Source organism: Grampus griseus, assembly GCF_964374135.1.
Source record: "Grampus griseus genome assembly, chromosome: 12".
NCBI lineage: Eukaryota > Metazoa > Chordata > Mammalia > Artiodactyla > Delphinidae > Grampus > Grampus griseus.
Window position 1 is genome coordinate 23,869,926 of NC_139006.1, and position 15,420 is coordinate 23,885,345.

Sequence of the window (15,420 nt, forward strand, 5' to 3'; positions counted from 1 at the left end):
TGTTTCTTTTTTTATTTTTATTTTTTTATTTTTTATTTATTTATTTATTTTTGCAGTACACAGGCCTCTCACTGTTGTGGCCTCTCCCATTGCGGAGCACAGGCTCCGGACGCACAGGCTCAGCAGCCATGGCTCACGGGCCCAGCCGCTCCGCGGCATGTGGGATTTTCCCGGACCAGGGCATGAACCCCTGTCCCCTGCATCGGCAGGCGGACTCTCAACCACTGCGCCACCAGGGAAGCCCTGTTTCTTTTTTTTAAATGAACAAGTATAGATGTCATTAATCTCCTCCATTTTCTGATTACTCCTAATGAACCCTTACTACTTAACAACTAAATATTCTACCTCTGACCAGAAAATCTTGTCAAAAAGCAAGAAACATTTTTTTTCCCTCTCTCTGAAATATTTGATGATGAGAGAACTGTTGTACACTCCCTACCTGCACTGAACCAGCACCCTAGGCTGACTGGTCACACTCTCCTGCATGCTTCTGCTACACTGGACCTTTCTTCAACTATAGGTCTTTCTCTTACCTTCCACAGGCTTACTTTACTCCTCCAACAGGAAGTAGTAAGCAGAGGGTGCCCTCCACTCCTGACCGCCTCTCTGCTGCATTTGTCACTTTAAAAAAGCACAGCTTTTCTGCAGATCCAAGATTCTGGCTTGATTTCTGAGGCTCCCCCTGAACCCTTCAAGTGATTCCTGTGTTCCAGCCTGCAAGTCCTAATTAAATAAGTAACACCCAGATGTGCCCCTATTAACTACCTTAATAAGCCTTTTGTTTTTATTCTCATTAACCATCTCATTTTATTCCCAAGGTATGATTACTGGACAGTCAAAAATAGCCTCCAGTATGATAGAATAAAAAGGATTTTTAGTTAATAAAGACAATATACATTTTTGTACAGGTTCAAATAGCTGCTTACAAGATCCAAAAAGTTCATAATCCAGTGCTGATGAGGGTGTGGGGAACTGATGTACTCATGAGCACATCCTGCTCAGAGGAGTGTAAACTGGGACAACCTTCTCTGAAGAGTAATTTGGCTTAAATACCAAATTATATAATACATAAACCTTTTGATCCAGTAATTCTAAGTCTACAAATTTATCCTGAGGATGCACAAAAATATGTTAGTACAGAACTGTCTGTAATAGGAAAAGACTAGGAGCAACTTAAATGTCCAACACCAAACAGTACAGTCATGCGACGGAATACTACACAGCCAGTAAGAACAATCAGATAACAGCAGATAATGCTTCAGTGGTACCTACACGCCAGGTACTCTAAGCACTTTGCAAGCACAATTCCATCTGATTCTAACAACAACCCTATGAAATATGTGCTGTGTTTATCCCAATTTACTGACAAACTGAAGCAGAGAGGCCAGCATTGCCTCTAATTGCTACTTACTTGTGGAAAAGGTTCTGAGAGGCAGCTTCCTTAAGGACTGAAGGAAATGGCTCAGGGCAATGTCTTCACAGTGACGGCGCCTACAATCAAGCAAAAATGAAGCATTAAATATTTTTTTAATTAAAAAGAAATTAGTGGATCAACTTCTAAAATTTGAATATAGTCTATAGATTCAATAATAGTATTGTGTCTGTGTTAATTTCCTGGCTTTGACCATTGTACTGTGGTTTTCATAAGAAAACGTCCTTATACAAAAAGGGCTCAAATATTTAAAGGTAAAGGGACATCAAGTGTTTCAGAAAAAAATATATACCAACACACACTCACAAAGAGAAAAAAAGGGAGAGAGAATGATAAAGCAAATATAGTTGATATTTGGGGAATCAGAGGACAGGGTATTTGGGAATACTCTGTACTATTTTTATAACTTCTCTGTAAGTCTAAAATTTTTTCACACACAAAGCTGCTCTTTTCTTAATTAAGTGTAAGAGCATAATAAGAAGTAAACCCGGCACTTACACAAAGCCATACGTTTCCTCACCACAAACAAAGAGCTATACACAGCCTTGTAGCCTCTAACCCCTACTCATTAAAGAACCTAATAAAGTGGTTGAAATTTTAAACTTTTTTTTTTTTTTTTTTTGGCTGCGCCGCAGCTTGCAGGATCGAACCCATGGTACCTGCAGCAGGAAGTGTGGAGTCCTACTAATCACTGGACCACCAGTGAATTCCCTAAAATTTTAAACTTTAAATGTTTGCCCTGGAAAAGAAATGACACAAACCAGGCTGAACTATTCTAATCTACTTTGAGTTTGGAAGGCTCAACTGGTTTGGAATTTTTAAATTAATATTTGTGGCTACTTTGCCACAAAAGCTACTTTCAAAGAGTGAAGAGGGTTTTCAGGCATTCTGAGAAAAAAATGACTACTTTCATGGCTTCAAGCTCTAAGAAAATATTATTTCCGATTCTTTGTTTCTCTTCTTTGTTTCCTCTTCACCCAGGGAAACTGGACATATACCCAGTGGCAATAAGTGACTTGGCCAGCAAGGAAAGCATGAATGAATTTTTAGTGAACTGGCTCTCTCCTTAATCAAAAAGCAAACACCCCACCTTCAATTCAGATAGCACTTAAGTTCCCCCAAATATTGGCCTGAAATCTAAAGTAAAGAAACTATGTCCTTGTCAGTGTTTTTTTTTCCCTTGAAGCCCTTTATGAGAGAAGCAGAAATTTACTCTATAAATGTCTAAACTGCTATTTCTGTGGAGAACAGAACTGCATTTATGACTTTCATACAATGATATTGACATTCATGGATAGTCAGTAGTTATGTCTCACACAGACATCCTGTAGATTTTATCAGATTTAAACACCTTCGTTTTTTCACATGAAATTTCCTTGACTTAACAACACTCTCACAGCATGGTGGTAACATGACGACTCTGATTCTCCTACAGGCAAGCAAGGTCTGTATGGAGAACAAGGCTGGGACCATGACAATCACCACCCCCTCAGAGGCCAGGTGGATGGACAGTTATTAACACAAAGGAGGGTGTGTTGCAGTATCTGAATGTTCTTTCAGCAGTGAACAATGCTCATCTCTTAGACTGGGCACTCCCACTGCAAAAGCTAAGCGCCTAAAACCCTGCCTTCCAAACGGAATAAGAACAAGAAGTGTAAAATCTGACTAAAGGCTGTATTGTTGTTGTGCACACTGCTACATTGTGTGTTCCAGAATTGCTGCTGAACCCCCTAACTGAAACAACGTTTGCAGACTGTTGAAAAAGGCTTTTTTTGTGGGGAAGGGGGTGTGGGCTGGGGGAGGTACAAGTGGGAGATAATCATTTACCCACTGTAACCCAATGCACGGCACTCAGGTGGCTGGTTTGCATACGGATCTTCCTGAGAGCAGAGTCTTGGTCTCTTGTCCACTGCTGTAGCCCCAGCTCCTGGAACAAGTGCCTGGCAAACGCCCCAGTTGCATCAGCTTGTCTTTCATTCCTGGATCATTCCTATCCTCATATAAATGTTGTACTTTCTCCAATCTTACAGAAACACTGTCCACCCCACTGCAGGCTCTTTAAAAGAGCAATGTTCCCTGTCATCACTTCCTCCCCTCCCCCCCTCTTAATCCCACTCAACCAGGCTTTTGTTCCCACCACCTCATCTCTTGTCAAGGTCACCAACTCCCACATTGTCAACCCCAACACATATTTCTTGGACCTCGTGTTATGTGACTTCTCAGCAGCATCTGCCACTGGTGAGCCCTTCCTCCTTTTTTTCCCCCACTGAGGTATAATTGACATGTAACATTATATTAGTTTCAGATGTACAACATTATTCCCTATTTGCATATATTGTGAAAGGATCACCACAATAAGTCTAGTTAACATCCCTCACCATACATATTTACAAAAACTTTTTTCTTGTGATGAAAAAGATCTACTCTCTTAGCAACTTTTAAATATACAATACAGTATTGCTAACTGTAGTCACCATGCTGCACATTACATCCGCAGGACTTAGGTATTTTATAAGTTGTATCTTTTGACTTCATTCACTTTCTCCTTCTTGAAACACATTTAGCCTTTGGGACCCTGATCTTCCTACCTCTCCAGCCTCTCCCTAACTTCAAACAGCTGCCGTGCCCAGGGTTCAGACCTCTTCTCTGTCTGTGCTCTCCCTGAGACATGTTCACCCAGTCCTGCAGCTTTAAATAGCCAGATACTGAGGACTCCCTCGCTGCTCCTTCAAAGACCTCTGGACCATATTTCCACCTGGCTACCCAACATCCCCACTCTGAATCACCTCAAACTGAGTTTGTCCAGAACAGAATTCCTGACACTCCCTCACTCCCGTTCAACCTGCTCCACCCCCAGAGTTGTCCATCTGTGGCAGAGACTAGCCAGATGGTTATTAAATCCACTTCCTCTACCCAACAGACTACATTTCCCAGTCTCCCTTGCAATAGGGTGTGGCCACATAACTGAGTTCTAACCACTGTAAGAACCATTCAGCCTTCCCAGGCTGTCCCGTTTCAGCCTGTTTGATGCAAACATGCAGACCTTTGGAAGCCATGTGTTAAAGATGTCAGGAGATGGGTCCTCAAATCACTGCTGTCCTGCAGATCAGGAGCACCCACTGGGACTTTACATGATTGAGACCAACACTTTTACTGTGTTAAATCACTGAGATGCTGGAGTTTACCTGTTACCACAGCAACACTGCTATAATTAATATACCATCTCAGAAAAAAGGCACCACCATTCACCCAACTGCACAAGTCGAAACCCTAGGGACTCCTTTTGTAAGTCCTTTCTTTCTCACTATCCACATTCAATCCAGTGACAAGGCATGAAGTCTCTACCTTCAAAATATACCCGTATCTGCCTACTTCTCTGCCACCACTCTCACTCTGGCCTGAGCCACCAGATCTATCACTGCACTGAAGGACTGCACTAGCCTGTTCTCCCTGCTTGGCTTCTGTGTCCCATTCACCACAGAACAGCCAGAGTGACCTTTTCAAAACAGAAAATAAGACGAGACCCTATGTAAGTGGTCCTCCCTGAACCCTCAGACCTCCTGCTGCTTCCCTTCTCACTCACCTGCCCCCATTCCTTGCACACTCATGCCTCTGCATTTGCTGTTTGCTCTGCTGGGCATACCCCTCCAGCTGGCTCAGTCCCTCCTCATTCAGTTCTCTGCTCAAATGCTTCCTCCTGGTTGGTTTCTCCTCACCACAAGCCCAAAAGTTGTCCCTCTGGAGCGTTCTCTAACCCCTTAATTACCTGCCTTTATTTTTCTTCGTAACACTTCTCACTACCCGAAATGAACAGATTTTATATATATTCACTCATTTGTTTACTGTCTGTACCCCTCAAATGCAGCGGTTTGTCTGTCTTCCCCCTGGACCTCAATCTCAGCAGTGAGATTAAGCTTCAGAGAAATGAACGGCTGGCTAGGTTCAATCACATGAACCGTCTACATGGTGAACTCACATGGGCCTCCTGCAAGAGGGCAATTAAAGCCCAGGATTAAGCACTCAAGTCTGATTGTGCGGCTCAAATCTCCATCCTGCCACTTATTAATTAGCTGTGTGACCTTAAGGCATTTCTTAACTAATCTTAAGCCTCAGTTTCTCCACCTGTAAAAACAGGACCTACCTCATTAGGAATAAATGAGACAATCACATAAAACCTTAAGCCCAGGCCCTGGCACCTAGTTACATATTACTATTATTAAAAGTAACAGAGTTGATATTCAGCTGGCACACACTGGGATGGCCATATTAACTGTCTGTGACCACTCTGAATGGTTTGTGTCCACACTGTCATAGTTTTAAATTATTTTTAACATCACCCCTGGTGGTAACACTAACTATAGTCCTTGTGTCTCTCCTGCTTTTTAGAACTGTGAAAGTTCTGAAAATGAACGGGCAGGCCTCTTGAAGGCCTCATTCCACGTTCTATCTCATATTATTTAGTAATGTTTCCTTGCTCTGCCACTAAACTGTAAAGTTCTTTAAACATGAGGCCTATATCTTTTAATTCCTCTCTCTTCCCCTGCTCTCCCTCCCCCTCCCGATCCCTGGCACTGCAGTTGGCAGTGGTAGGAATGTCATAAGTATTCCTGAAGGAAAGTCTTGCACAAGCAACCACTCCTTGGGCACTATGTCCATACTTGCCTGAACCTAAGAATCATCCAGGACACGTGTAAAGAACACAGCTGCCGGGGCCCCAACCTACATCTACTGAACCTGAATTTGGCAGTATTGGGGGATATACCTGAGACTCTCTTTTTCTGATAAACACCCACCCCATTTTTTCATCAAACAAATTTGGGAAACATGGCCCTAAATTATCACCCATAATTGCCTTCTTTTGGTTCTCTCACCTGTCACCTATCACCCAGGTACTGAAAAACTTCCCTGCAATATGAGGTTTTCAAACATATGTCTCACAGACACTGCTTTACTTAAAGATCATGGAAATGTTCTCTTTTGGGGTTTTTCTGCATCTAAATATAGTTCCCACCTGGATATGTAATACCTTTGAAAACTGAGTTCTTATTGTACCCAAATCCTCACCCTCCTTAAATTGCACCTAAATCCCGTCTTATCTACCTACACTGGTACTAAAGTTATGACTCTTTTTCCCTTTCCCTTTTTAAATGATAATGAGTGCAGTACATCCTCCTCACCATCGTTAAACAAAAACAAAAAAAAGAAAAAATTTTAGGAGGGTCATTTTTTAGTCTTTCCAACTTATGACACAACTTATGACACATTTTAGATGATTTCACTACTGACTCATAAACAGCACACCTGGTAACAATATTAAAACCACAGAGACTCTCCTGTCCAAGTCCTAACAGTTACCATCACATTGCAGAGCCCCCTCCTGAGAAAGTTACACCATTTCTGAGTAGTTAATAATAGAGTGAAGCTTCCTGTTCAGGGCAATGACAGTTTCTGTTCCCTTTCAGTCCGAAACCAGTGTCCTTACTTCCCAAAATTACAGCGCAAGCTTTGGTCAACGCTGACAAAATGAAGGTTGCCTGAAACACAAAAGTACTGTGTGTCTCTCAAACCTTAGCTCTTTGAAATGACACGGAACAGCAGACTGTGAGTCATAGCTACCAACATTTTAATCCATTTTCTGAGAGTCCAAATGTTCCCAAGCTGGTTCTTACATAAGCTATTTCGAATAATGAATGTCCTCACGGTGGGCAGCCTGAGGGAAAGGTCCTTGCCTGAGAGAGACAGAGGTATCCGGGTAGGGGTCCCGGCTCTGCTACTAACTGGCCGGGTGAAACTGAGCAAGTCCCTTCCTCTCTCATGGCCTCAATTTTGCTAACTCCAAAAAGAGGTTGATTTAGATGACCCCTCTAACAACCTAAGAGTTGGGAGTCACCAGGGTAACTAAGACCCCATTTCCATCATGGACGATTTTGAGATAACCGAGTCCAACCCTCTCGCTTCAAAGACCAAGAATCCGAAGTGAAAGCCGCCCGATTCCCAGTCCAGTGCTCTTCCCACATCACGCCGCCCCTCCCAGCAACACGAATCCCTGAGAAAGAGGCGTCCAGCCCTGCCTCGGCTATAAGTGGCGGGCACACAGCCTATTTCACTGGTTGGGTCTTTTTGTTTATATCTTTTGTTTTTTGTCCCTTGTGAAAAGGGCAAGGAGAGAGAGCTTAGGATAGACGCGGAACGCCCTACCCGGCGGCAGTCGCACCTGCTCGAGAGCTCCAGGTTAAGGTGAGTGCCTACGTCTCCACTCGAGCTCTGCTCAGGGCGAGCCCGCGACAGAGAAACGATTCCTCTCTCCAGACCCCAGTTTGGCTCGGGCCACCCCCCGGCAGGTCCCCAAGCAGCTGTACCTGCTCCGCCACGGCGCGACCCCGCGCAGCAACCTCAAACAACCCGGCCCCACGGACGCCGCCATCTTGTCCCCAGCTTCTCGGCGGGACACGCCCCCTTTTACACGCTGGTCGCACGCGCGTGACGTCACGAGCTCGAACTCACAGCGCCAATGAAGAACGCGGAGCGTGTGTGGGCGGAGCTGTCTAAGCTCCTCCCCCGGCTGCTCCGGGTACCCTCTGCCTGACACTTCCGGCAGCTAATGGGCTAGGTCGGATAGGTGCAGCCGGTGGCGGTGCTTACAGTGCTAAACCTGGACCTGGGCACAGCGTTGCCAGTTCTCCTATTTCCTTCTGACGTGCGTTTCCGCATCTGCCTGGAAAATCTGATTTACTCAAGGTCCGAGAATGGATCAACTGAGCTAAATCGTTCATTTTACGGATGGGGAAACTGAGAGCGTCCACAACTCAGCTACCATTGACTTAGCGCTTCCTAAGTGCCAGGCTCTGTGCTGATGACTTAGCATGCATGGTGTCTCATTCTTACCTCCCATCGCTGTACTATCTGGGAGTCCAGAGACCAGAGGTCTTGGATCACCTAGAAGTGCAATTAGTCGTCGAACAAGGTGCCGGGTGTGATAGCGCGTGCTCCTGCAAAGATTCCTGATCTTCAGATTTAAGGAAAAATAGACTTTTCAGTAGTATAAGCTTTTTTTTTTTTTTTTAGTGGGCAGAGACTAGAGACCGGCAGCCAGCCCTGAGAATTATTCTCATTTTAAAGATAGAGAAAACAGAGCTCAGGAAAGTTAACCATTAGAACGCTCAAGGGCACACAGCTATAAAGGAGAAAAGCTAGAATTTGAACATACATCTCTGATTCCAAAACCCATGATCTAACATCCTTCCTTTTAAGCCCTTTGCCTACAATCTGGCTGAGTATGGGTCCCCAAACTGAAGGAATACAGCTCCTCTTTTTTCTCCCCTAAGCTTCTAATAGCACTTGTCTTCACCAAGCGTTTGACACAGGAGGAGGGGTATGTTGCCTGGTAACTGCAATTATTTCTACATGGTTATTTAAGCTCAACTAGGGCATAACGGGGCCCTACAGGGAGCCTAACAGGGAGCAGATTTCCTATTGGAGAGGAGACACTTCCCTCTATGGTTTTCAAAAGTCTGAAGAGGAGGAAAAAAAAAAGTATAGAATTGGTTTTACTATTCAATTGAGAGTAGTAACTCAAAACCAGGGGGAAGAAAAAAATGGGAGGGGGAGATTATTTCAAAATGAAACGCATTTGGGGAAACTGGATATTCACATGCAAAAGAATGAAGTGGACCCTTACTTTACACCATATACAAATATTAACTCAAAATGGATCAAAGACCTAAAGCTAAGAACTACAACTATAAAACTCTTAAAATATAAGGGAAATTTTCATGACATTGAATTCAGCAATGATTTCTTGGATATTACGCCGAAAGCACAGGCAACAACAAAATAAGATAAATTGTATTTCATCAAAGTTAAAAAGTTTTGTGCATCAAAGGACACTGTCAACAAAGTGAAAAGACAACCCTGAGAATGGGAGAAAATAGTCATAATATATCTCATAAGGGTCTGGTATCCAGAATATATAAATAATTCCTAAAATTCAACAAAAAAAAAATAACCGAATTCAAAAATAGGCAAAGGACTTGAACAGACATTTCTCAAAAAATAATATACAAATGACCAATAAAAGATGCTCAACATCACTAATCATTAGGGAAATGCACATCAAAAGCACAATGAGATATCAACTTCACACCCATTAGGATGGCTATTATCGAAAAAGGAAAATAACAAGCGACAAGTGTTGGCAAAGATGTGGAAAAATTGGAACACTTTTGCATTGCTGTAACAATGTAAAATGGCTGTGCAAAACAATTCGGTCATTCCTCAAAAAGTTAAACAGAATTATCACATGATCCAGCACCTAGGTATAATCTAAAAGAATGAAAGCGGGGACTCAAATAGAGACTTATACACCAATGTTCATAGCAACATTATTCACAATAGCCAGAAAGTGGTTCAATAGATGAATAAATAAAATGTGATATATCCATATAATAGAATATTATTCAGCTATAAAAGCATGTATGAAGTACTGTTACATGCTACAACAGGAATAAACTTTGAAAACATTATGGTAAGTAAAATTAGCCAGACACAAAAGGACACATATTGTTTAATTCCACTTATATGAAGTGCTTAGAATAGGCATATTGATAAACACAAAAATTAGAATAAAGGTTACCAGAGGCTGAGAGGACAGGGAAGAGGGATGGGTTCAGAGTCTCTGTTTGAGATGATGATTAAGTTCTGGAAATGGATAGTGTGATGGTTGTTTAACATGTGAATGTACTGAATGACACTGAATTATACATTAAGTTAAAAATGAATTAAAAGGTTAAAATGGTAAATTTTATTATATTTCAACACACACACACACAAAGCAGTTAATAACAAGTGTTGATGAGGATGTGGAGAAATCAGAATAATCTTTCTGTCCCTATTCTGCATTTTCATATGAATGGAATCATATAATATGTGGACTTTTGTAACTGGCTTCTTTCATTTAGCATAATATTTTCAGGGTTTGCCCATGTTGTAACATGTATCAGTACTTCATTCCTTTTCATGATTGAATAGTATTCCATTATATGGATAGACCACATTCCTTTATCCAGTCATAGCTATGGACATTTGAGTCATTTCCGCCTTTTAGCAATTATGAAAAATGCTGCTATAAACATTCATATACAGTTTATTGTATAGACATGTAATTTCATTTTTCTTCTGTGTATACCTAGGAGTGGAATTGCTGGGTTGTATAGCTTAATTATTTGAGGAACTGACAGATGGTCTTCCAAAGTGGCTGCCCCATTTTACATTCCCACCAGTAGTGTATGAAGGTTCCAATTTCTCCACATCCTCACCAACACTTGTTATTTTCTCTCTTTTCAAAATGACTATCATTATATCCAATCTAATGGGTATGAAGTGGTGTTTCATTTTGGTTTTGATTTGTATTTCTCTGATAACTAATGCTGTTGAGAAATTTTTCATGTGCTTATTGGTCATTTGCATATCTTCCTTGTAGAAATATCTATTCAGATTCATTGCCTATTATTAAATTGGGTTATTTATCTTTTTATTATTGAGTTGTGTTCTTTATATATGCTAGATACAATTCCCTTATCATATATATGATTTGCAAGTATTTTCTCCCATCCTTTAGGTTGTCTTTTCATTTCTTGATGGTGTCCTTTGAAGCAAAAAGTTTTTAATTTTGATGAAATCTCATTTATTTTTTCCTTTGTTAATTGTGCTTTTGGTGTCATATCTAAGAATCCTTTGCCAAATCCAAGGTCATGAAGATTATACCACGTTTTCATCTAAGAGTTTTAAAGTTTAAAAAAGTTTTGTATATGGTGTGAGGTAAAGATCCAACTTCATCCTTTGCCTGTGGCTATCCAGTTGTCCATTGATTGATTTTCGTTTGTTAAATCAACCTGACATTGCTGGTTATTGTGTATTATCCTTTTTATCTATCACTGGATTCAATTTGCTAATATTCTGTTTAGGATTTTTGTATCTACTTTATGAGAGAGAATTGGACTATTACTTTCATCTCAAACTGATTCAGGTGTATGAAGTTAGGTTCATTTCACCATACACTTATCCAGTTATTCCACTACTATTGCTGAAAAGACTTTCCTTTCCCCATTGAATTGCATGGTGTCTTTGCCAAAATCAACTGAACATCCATGCATGGGTCTATTTCTGGGTTCCAAAGATTTCCATTTGTTCCATTGATCTATCTTAATTATGGCTGCTTTACTTATAAGTCTTGAAATCAGGTAGCATGGATTCTTCAACTTTGTTCTTCACTTTCAAGATTATTTTGGCTTTTATAAGTCCTTTGCATTTCCATAAAAAATTTAGAATCAGTTGGTCAATTTTAGCAAAATGCCTGGTGGGATTTTGATTGGGACTGTGTTGAAACGAGAGATCAATTTGAGGAGAACTGACATTTTAACAATATTGAGCCTCCCAATCCATGGACCTGATAAATCTCTCCATCTTTGACTGTTTACAACCAAAAATATGGTATGTAAATTAGTACTGGCATACTCATTTTATTGCACTTTGCTTTATTGTGCTTCACAGATATTGTGGTTTTTCACAAATTGAAGGTTTGTGGCAACCCTCTGTCTAGCAAATCTACTGGCACCATTTTCCCAAAAGCATTTGCTCACTTTGTGCCTCTGTGTCATATTTTGGTAATTCTCACACTGTTTCTAACTTTTTCATTATTATTATATTTGTTATGGTGATCTGTGATCAGTGTCCTGTGACGTTACTATTGCAAAAAGATTATGACTCGCTGAGGACTCAGATGATGGTTAGCACTTTTTAAAAATAAAATTTTAATTAAGGTGTGTATATTTTTAGATGTAATGATATTGCACACTTAATAGACTAACGTATAGCATAAACATAACTTTATATGCACTGGGAAACAAAAAAACATGTGCAACTCACTTTATTGCAATATTAGCTTTATTGCGGTGGTCTGGAACCCAATGCCCAATATCTCTGAGGTTTGCCTATACTTTTATTCATTCCTGGCCAATGCAAGCACCTTAGAACATTTAAATTCTATTTATTCTCTTCTAGCCTTTTGTGATGACATTGTTATACTTCATTCTATTAGATTTTGTTTTCATGAGGATGTACATAGCAGCTGTATTCGTAAGATGCCCAAACTGGAAACAACACAAATGTCCATCAGCGGGCGAGACTATGGATGAACAAATCATGGTGTGTTCATACAATGGAATGTGACTGTGCAACAAAATGAACAAACTCACATCCTCCTTGCAACAAACAAACTCACATCCTCCTTGCAACAAGGAGGATGAATCTCAAAAACATTACATTGAGCAAAATAAGTCAGACATCCATAGAGTAACATTGTCTGGTTGCAGTGCTATGAAATTTAAGAGCGGGCAAAACTATAATATTAGAGGGATAGAATTATGAATAGTTGCCTTCCTCAAGGCAGGAGTGATTAACTGGAAGGTGCCTGAGGGAACTTTCTGGGGCAATGGAAATATCTGGGTGGTGGTTACATGGGTGTACATTTGTCAGACCTCATCAAATAATAAATGTTAGTTCTGTGCATTCTCCAGTGGGTAAATTATACATCAAGAAAAAGAAAATATCTGGGAAAACCAAAACCAAAAACTACTGATTTACTTTTTTTTTCTTTTTCTTTTTTTTATTAGTTTGTTCCATGAAAACTTTTCCATTTTCTCTCTGACTTGTACTGCAGCCAAGCAAGTTTTGAAAAAACAGTTTTCTACTTTTGTTTTCCAGAGACCATTTCTGGAATGATCCTTTTAAAGCCCAGGCTCGATGTACAGTGAGGGACATGACCCTTTTCTTTCCAGCCCACCTACTGTCACACCAGGTCCTAGTTGTATTAAAAGGAGGAGGAAACAGTGCAGCTGCTTGAGATAGATTCCAGGGAATTTGCCATGGTCAGATGGAACCCTCTGCTCCAGACTCCCCTGGCTACCTCCCAGCAGCCCTTTGACATGCACTGGACTAGAGGCTTCCAGCTACTTCTGTGTTGACAATGGTCTTCTTTGGTCAAGGTAAGTATATGGATTTCATTGTGCTGACAGATTTTGTTTCATCTCATTTTTCCTTTAAGTCTTCTCATTTAGAAACACATTAGATTGGTGAGTCCCCTGGTAAAATCCTAGGGGGAGGAGTTTCCTGAGTACAAGTAGAGATGCTTATCCTCCAGAGTGAAGGTTGGCAAACTAGGTGTCACTGCCTGTTTTGTAAATAAAGTTTTATTGGAACACTGCCACACTCATTTGTTCATATATCACCTACAACTGATTTCCTGCTACAACCACAGAGATGAGTAGCTGCAAGAAAGATCATATGGCTTGCAAAGCCTGAAATATTTACTATCTGACCCTTCATAGAGAAAGCTGGCTCAACTGTGGTCTAGAGCACCCTCCCTGGGGGGCCTCTGTCCTGGCATCAGAGATAGGGGCCGGCCACAGCCTCACAAAAAAACATAAAGGACAGGGTTTGGATATAGTTTACCAAAAGGGAAAAGTATCTCCATAGGATGATTTATGCTCTTTGACCTTCAGTTACTACCAAGAATTCAGATTTGAATCAGAGGAACCTGGATCAGGTTAACTGTCCTGGTGGAGAAAGACACAGAGGGCTTTGGAGAACTGGAAATCTTTGTGGAAAAGGCCAGGGAAGGCTTGCTGACGAGTTCAGAGGTGGTAAAGGGACAAGCAAGTACCCAGCCAGTCCAGAGGAGTGGAGGTCATGGCTTTCAGCACCTCATCTCATATCTGAGGCTCCACATAGGTTGTGGGCACAGAAACTTCCTATAGAAATCCCTAGCACAATTCTGCAGGGGAAGGTCATCAACACTTTTCAACAGTGAACAACAACAAAACAAATTAAAAGACATCAAGATACAACCCCTTACATTTTAAGTATATATATAAGCGTGGACGTGTGTATATATATATGCATATATATGTATACACATGGACGTGTTCCAACCCTCTTAAATTTTAAGAATATATACATATATGTGTCTGTGTGTATGTAAATTATTTATATATCAAAGCTTTAAGGCCTCTTTCCAGCTATAAAGTTCTACGATTTTAAGGCAATATGTGCCTGATTTGGGATTCTGTTCTATAAATTTTTAAAACAATAAATCAGTTCTTGATTGTGTCTAATGAGGAGAAGGGAGAGGTATTGGACAAAGAGAGGGGGAGGGAGAGAAGTTGGGAGAAAAGGAAGAAGCAGCGATGGAAACAAACACACCCATAAGGAGCTGCAGATAGAAAAAGGAGACTGTAAGGAAGGCGGCGGGTTCACGGGGGGGGGTGGGGGGCCTCACCTCCAGCGCCCGGCCTCTTAGAGAACATTGTGAAAGTTGTTCCAAAGCTGTGTTGCAGACCTAACTGTGGTGCGTGACCTGTACGCAGATAAATGTAGCCGGTGGGGCTTCTCCGGAAGCTCACAGGGTGGTGTGGGGTGCAGAAGTTACAGCAGGCAGTTCAGAGGGTGGGGGGGTGTGGGCTGAGGGAGCAGCTAAGAAGCCTGCCTGACAGGGAGGGGAGCGGGAGAAGGAACAGGTGGGGGAAACCTCCAGAGATCTGAAGACATGGAGGCAGTCAAGTGAAGGGGTGGGAGAAAGAATATTTGCAGCTGATGGTACAGCTTTTGTGCAAAAGCTTCGAGGCAAGAGACAGCATGGAGGATTTGAGGAACTAGAGGAAATTCAGAGTGTGGAGCGCCTGTGGGAAGCCGAGCTGGAGAGGCAGGTGTCGGGGGAGGTGTCTGGTTTGCTAGAGCAGATCCTGGGGGCAGGAATAGACCTGGGCTCTAACACTTACCACACAGGCGCCGCCTAATGTCTTTAAGCCTCAGTTTCCTCATCTACAAAGTGGGGATTAAAAACATCTACCTCATCAAGTTGTTGTGAGGATTCAAGAAGGTAATAAACACAGAATGCTTGGCACTTGGTCAGAGCTCAACAAACGCCGAGTTAC

At 41.5% G+C, this 15,420-nt stretch overlaps 1 protein-coding gene across 2 annotated transcripts in view; it reads right to left on the bottom strand.

Moving 5' to 3' along the window:
- Nucleotides 1-7,856, bottom strand: part of PISD (phosphatidylserine decarboxylase) — a gene marked incomplete at its 5' end in the record, with an annotated part of 37,093 nt that extends 29,237 nt beyond the window's left edge. For both annotated transcript variants that reach the window (XM_082668511.1, XM_082668510.1), the window contains 2 exons: nt 1,412-1,491; nt 7,792-7,856. In XM_082668511.1, coding sequence (XP_082524637.1) covers nt 1,412-1,491; nt 7,792-7,856 — 145 coding nt within the window. The remainder of the gene's footprint in view (nt 1-1,411; nt 1,492-7,791) is intronic.
- Nucleotides 7,857-15,420: the final 7,564 nt, after the last annotated feature.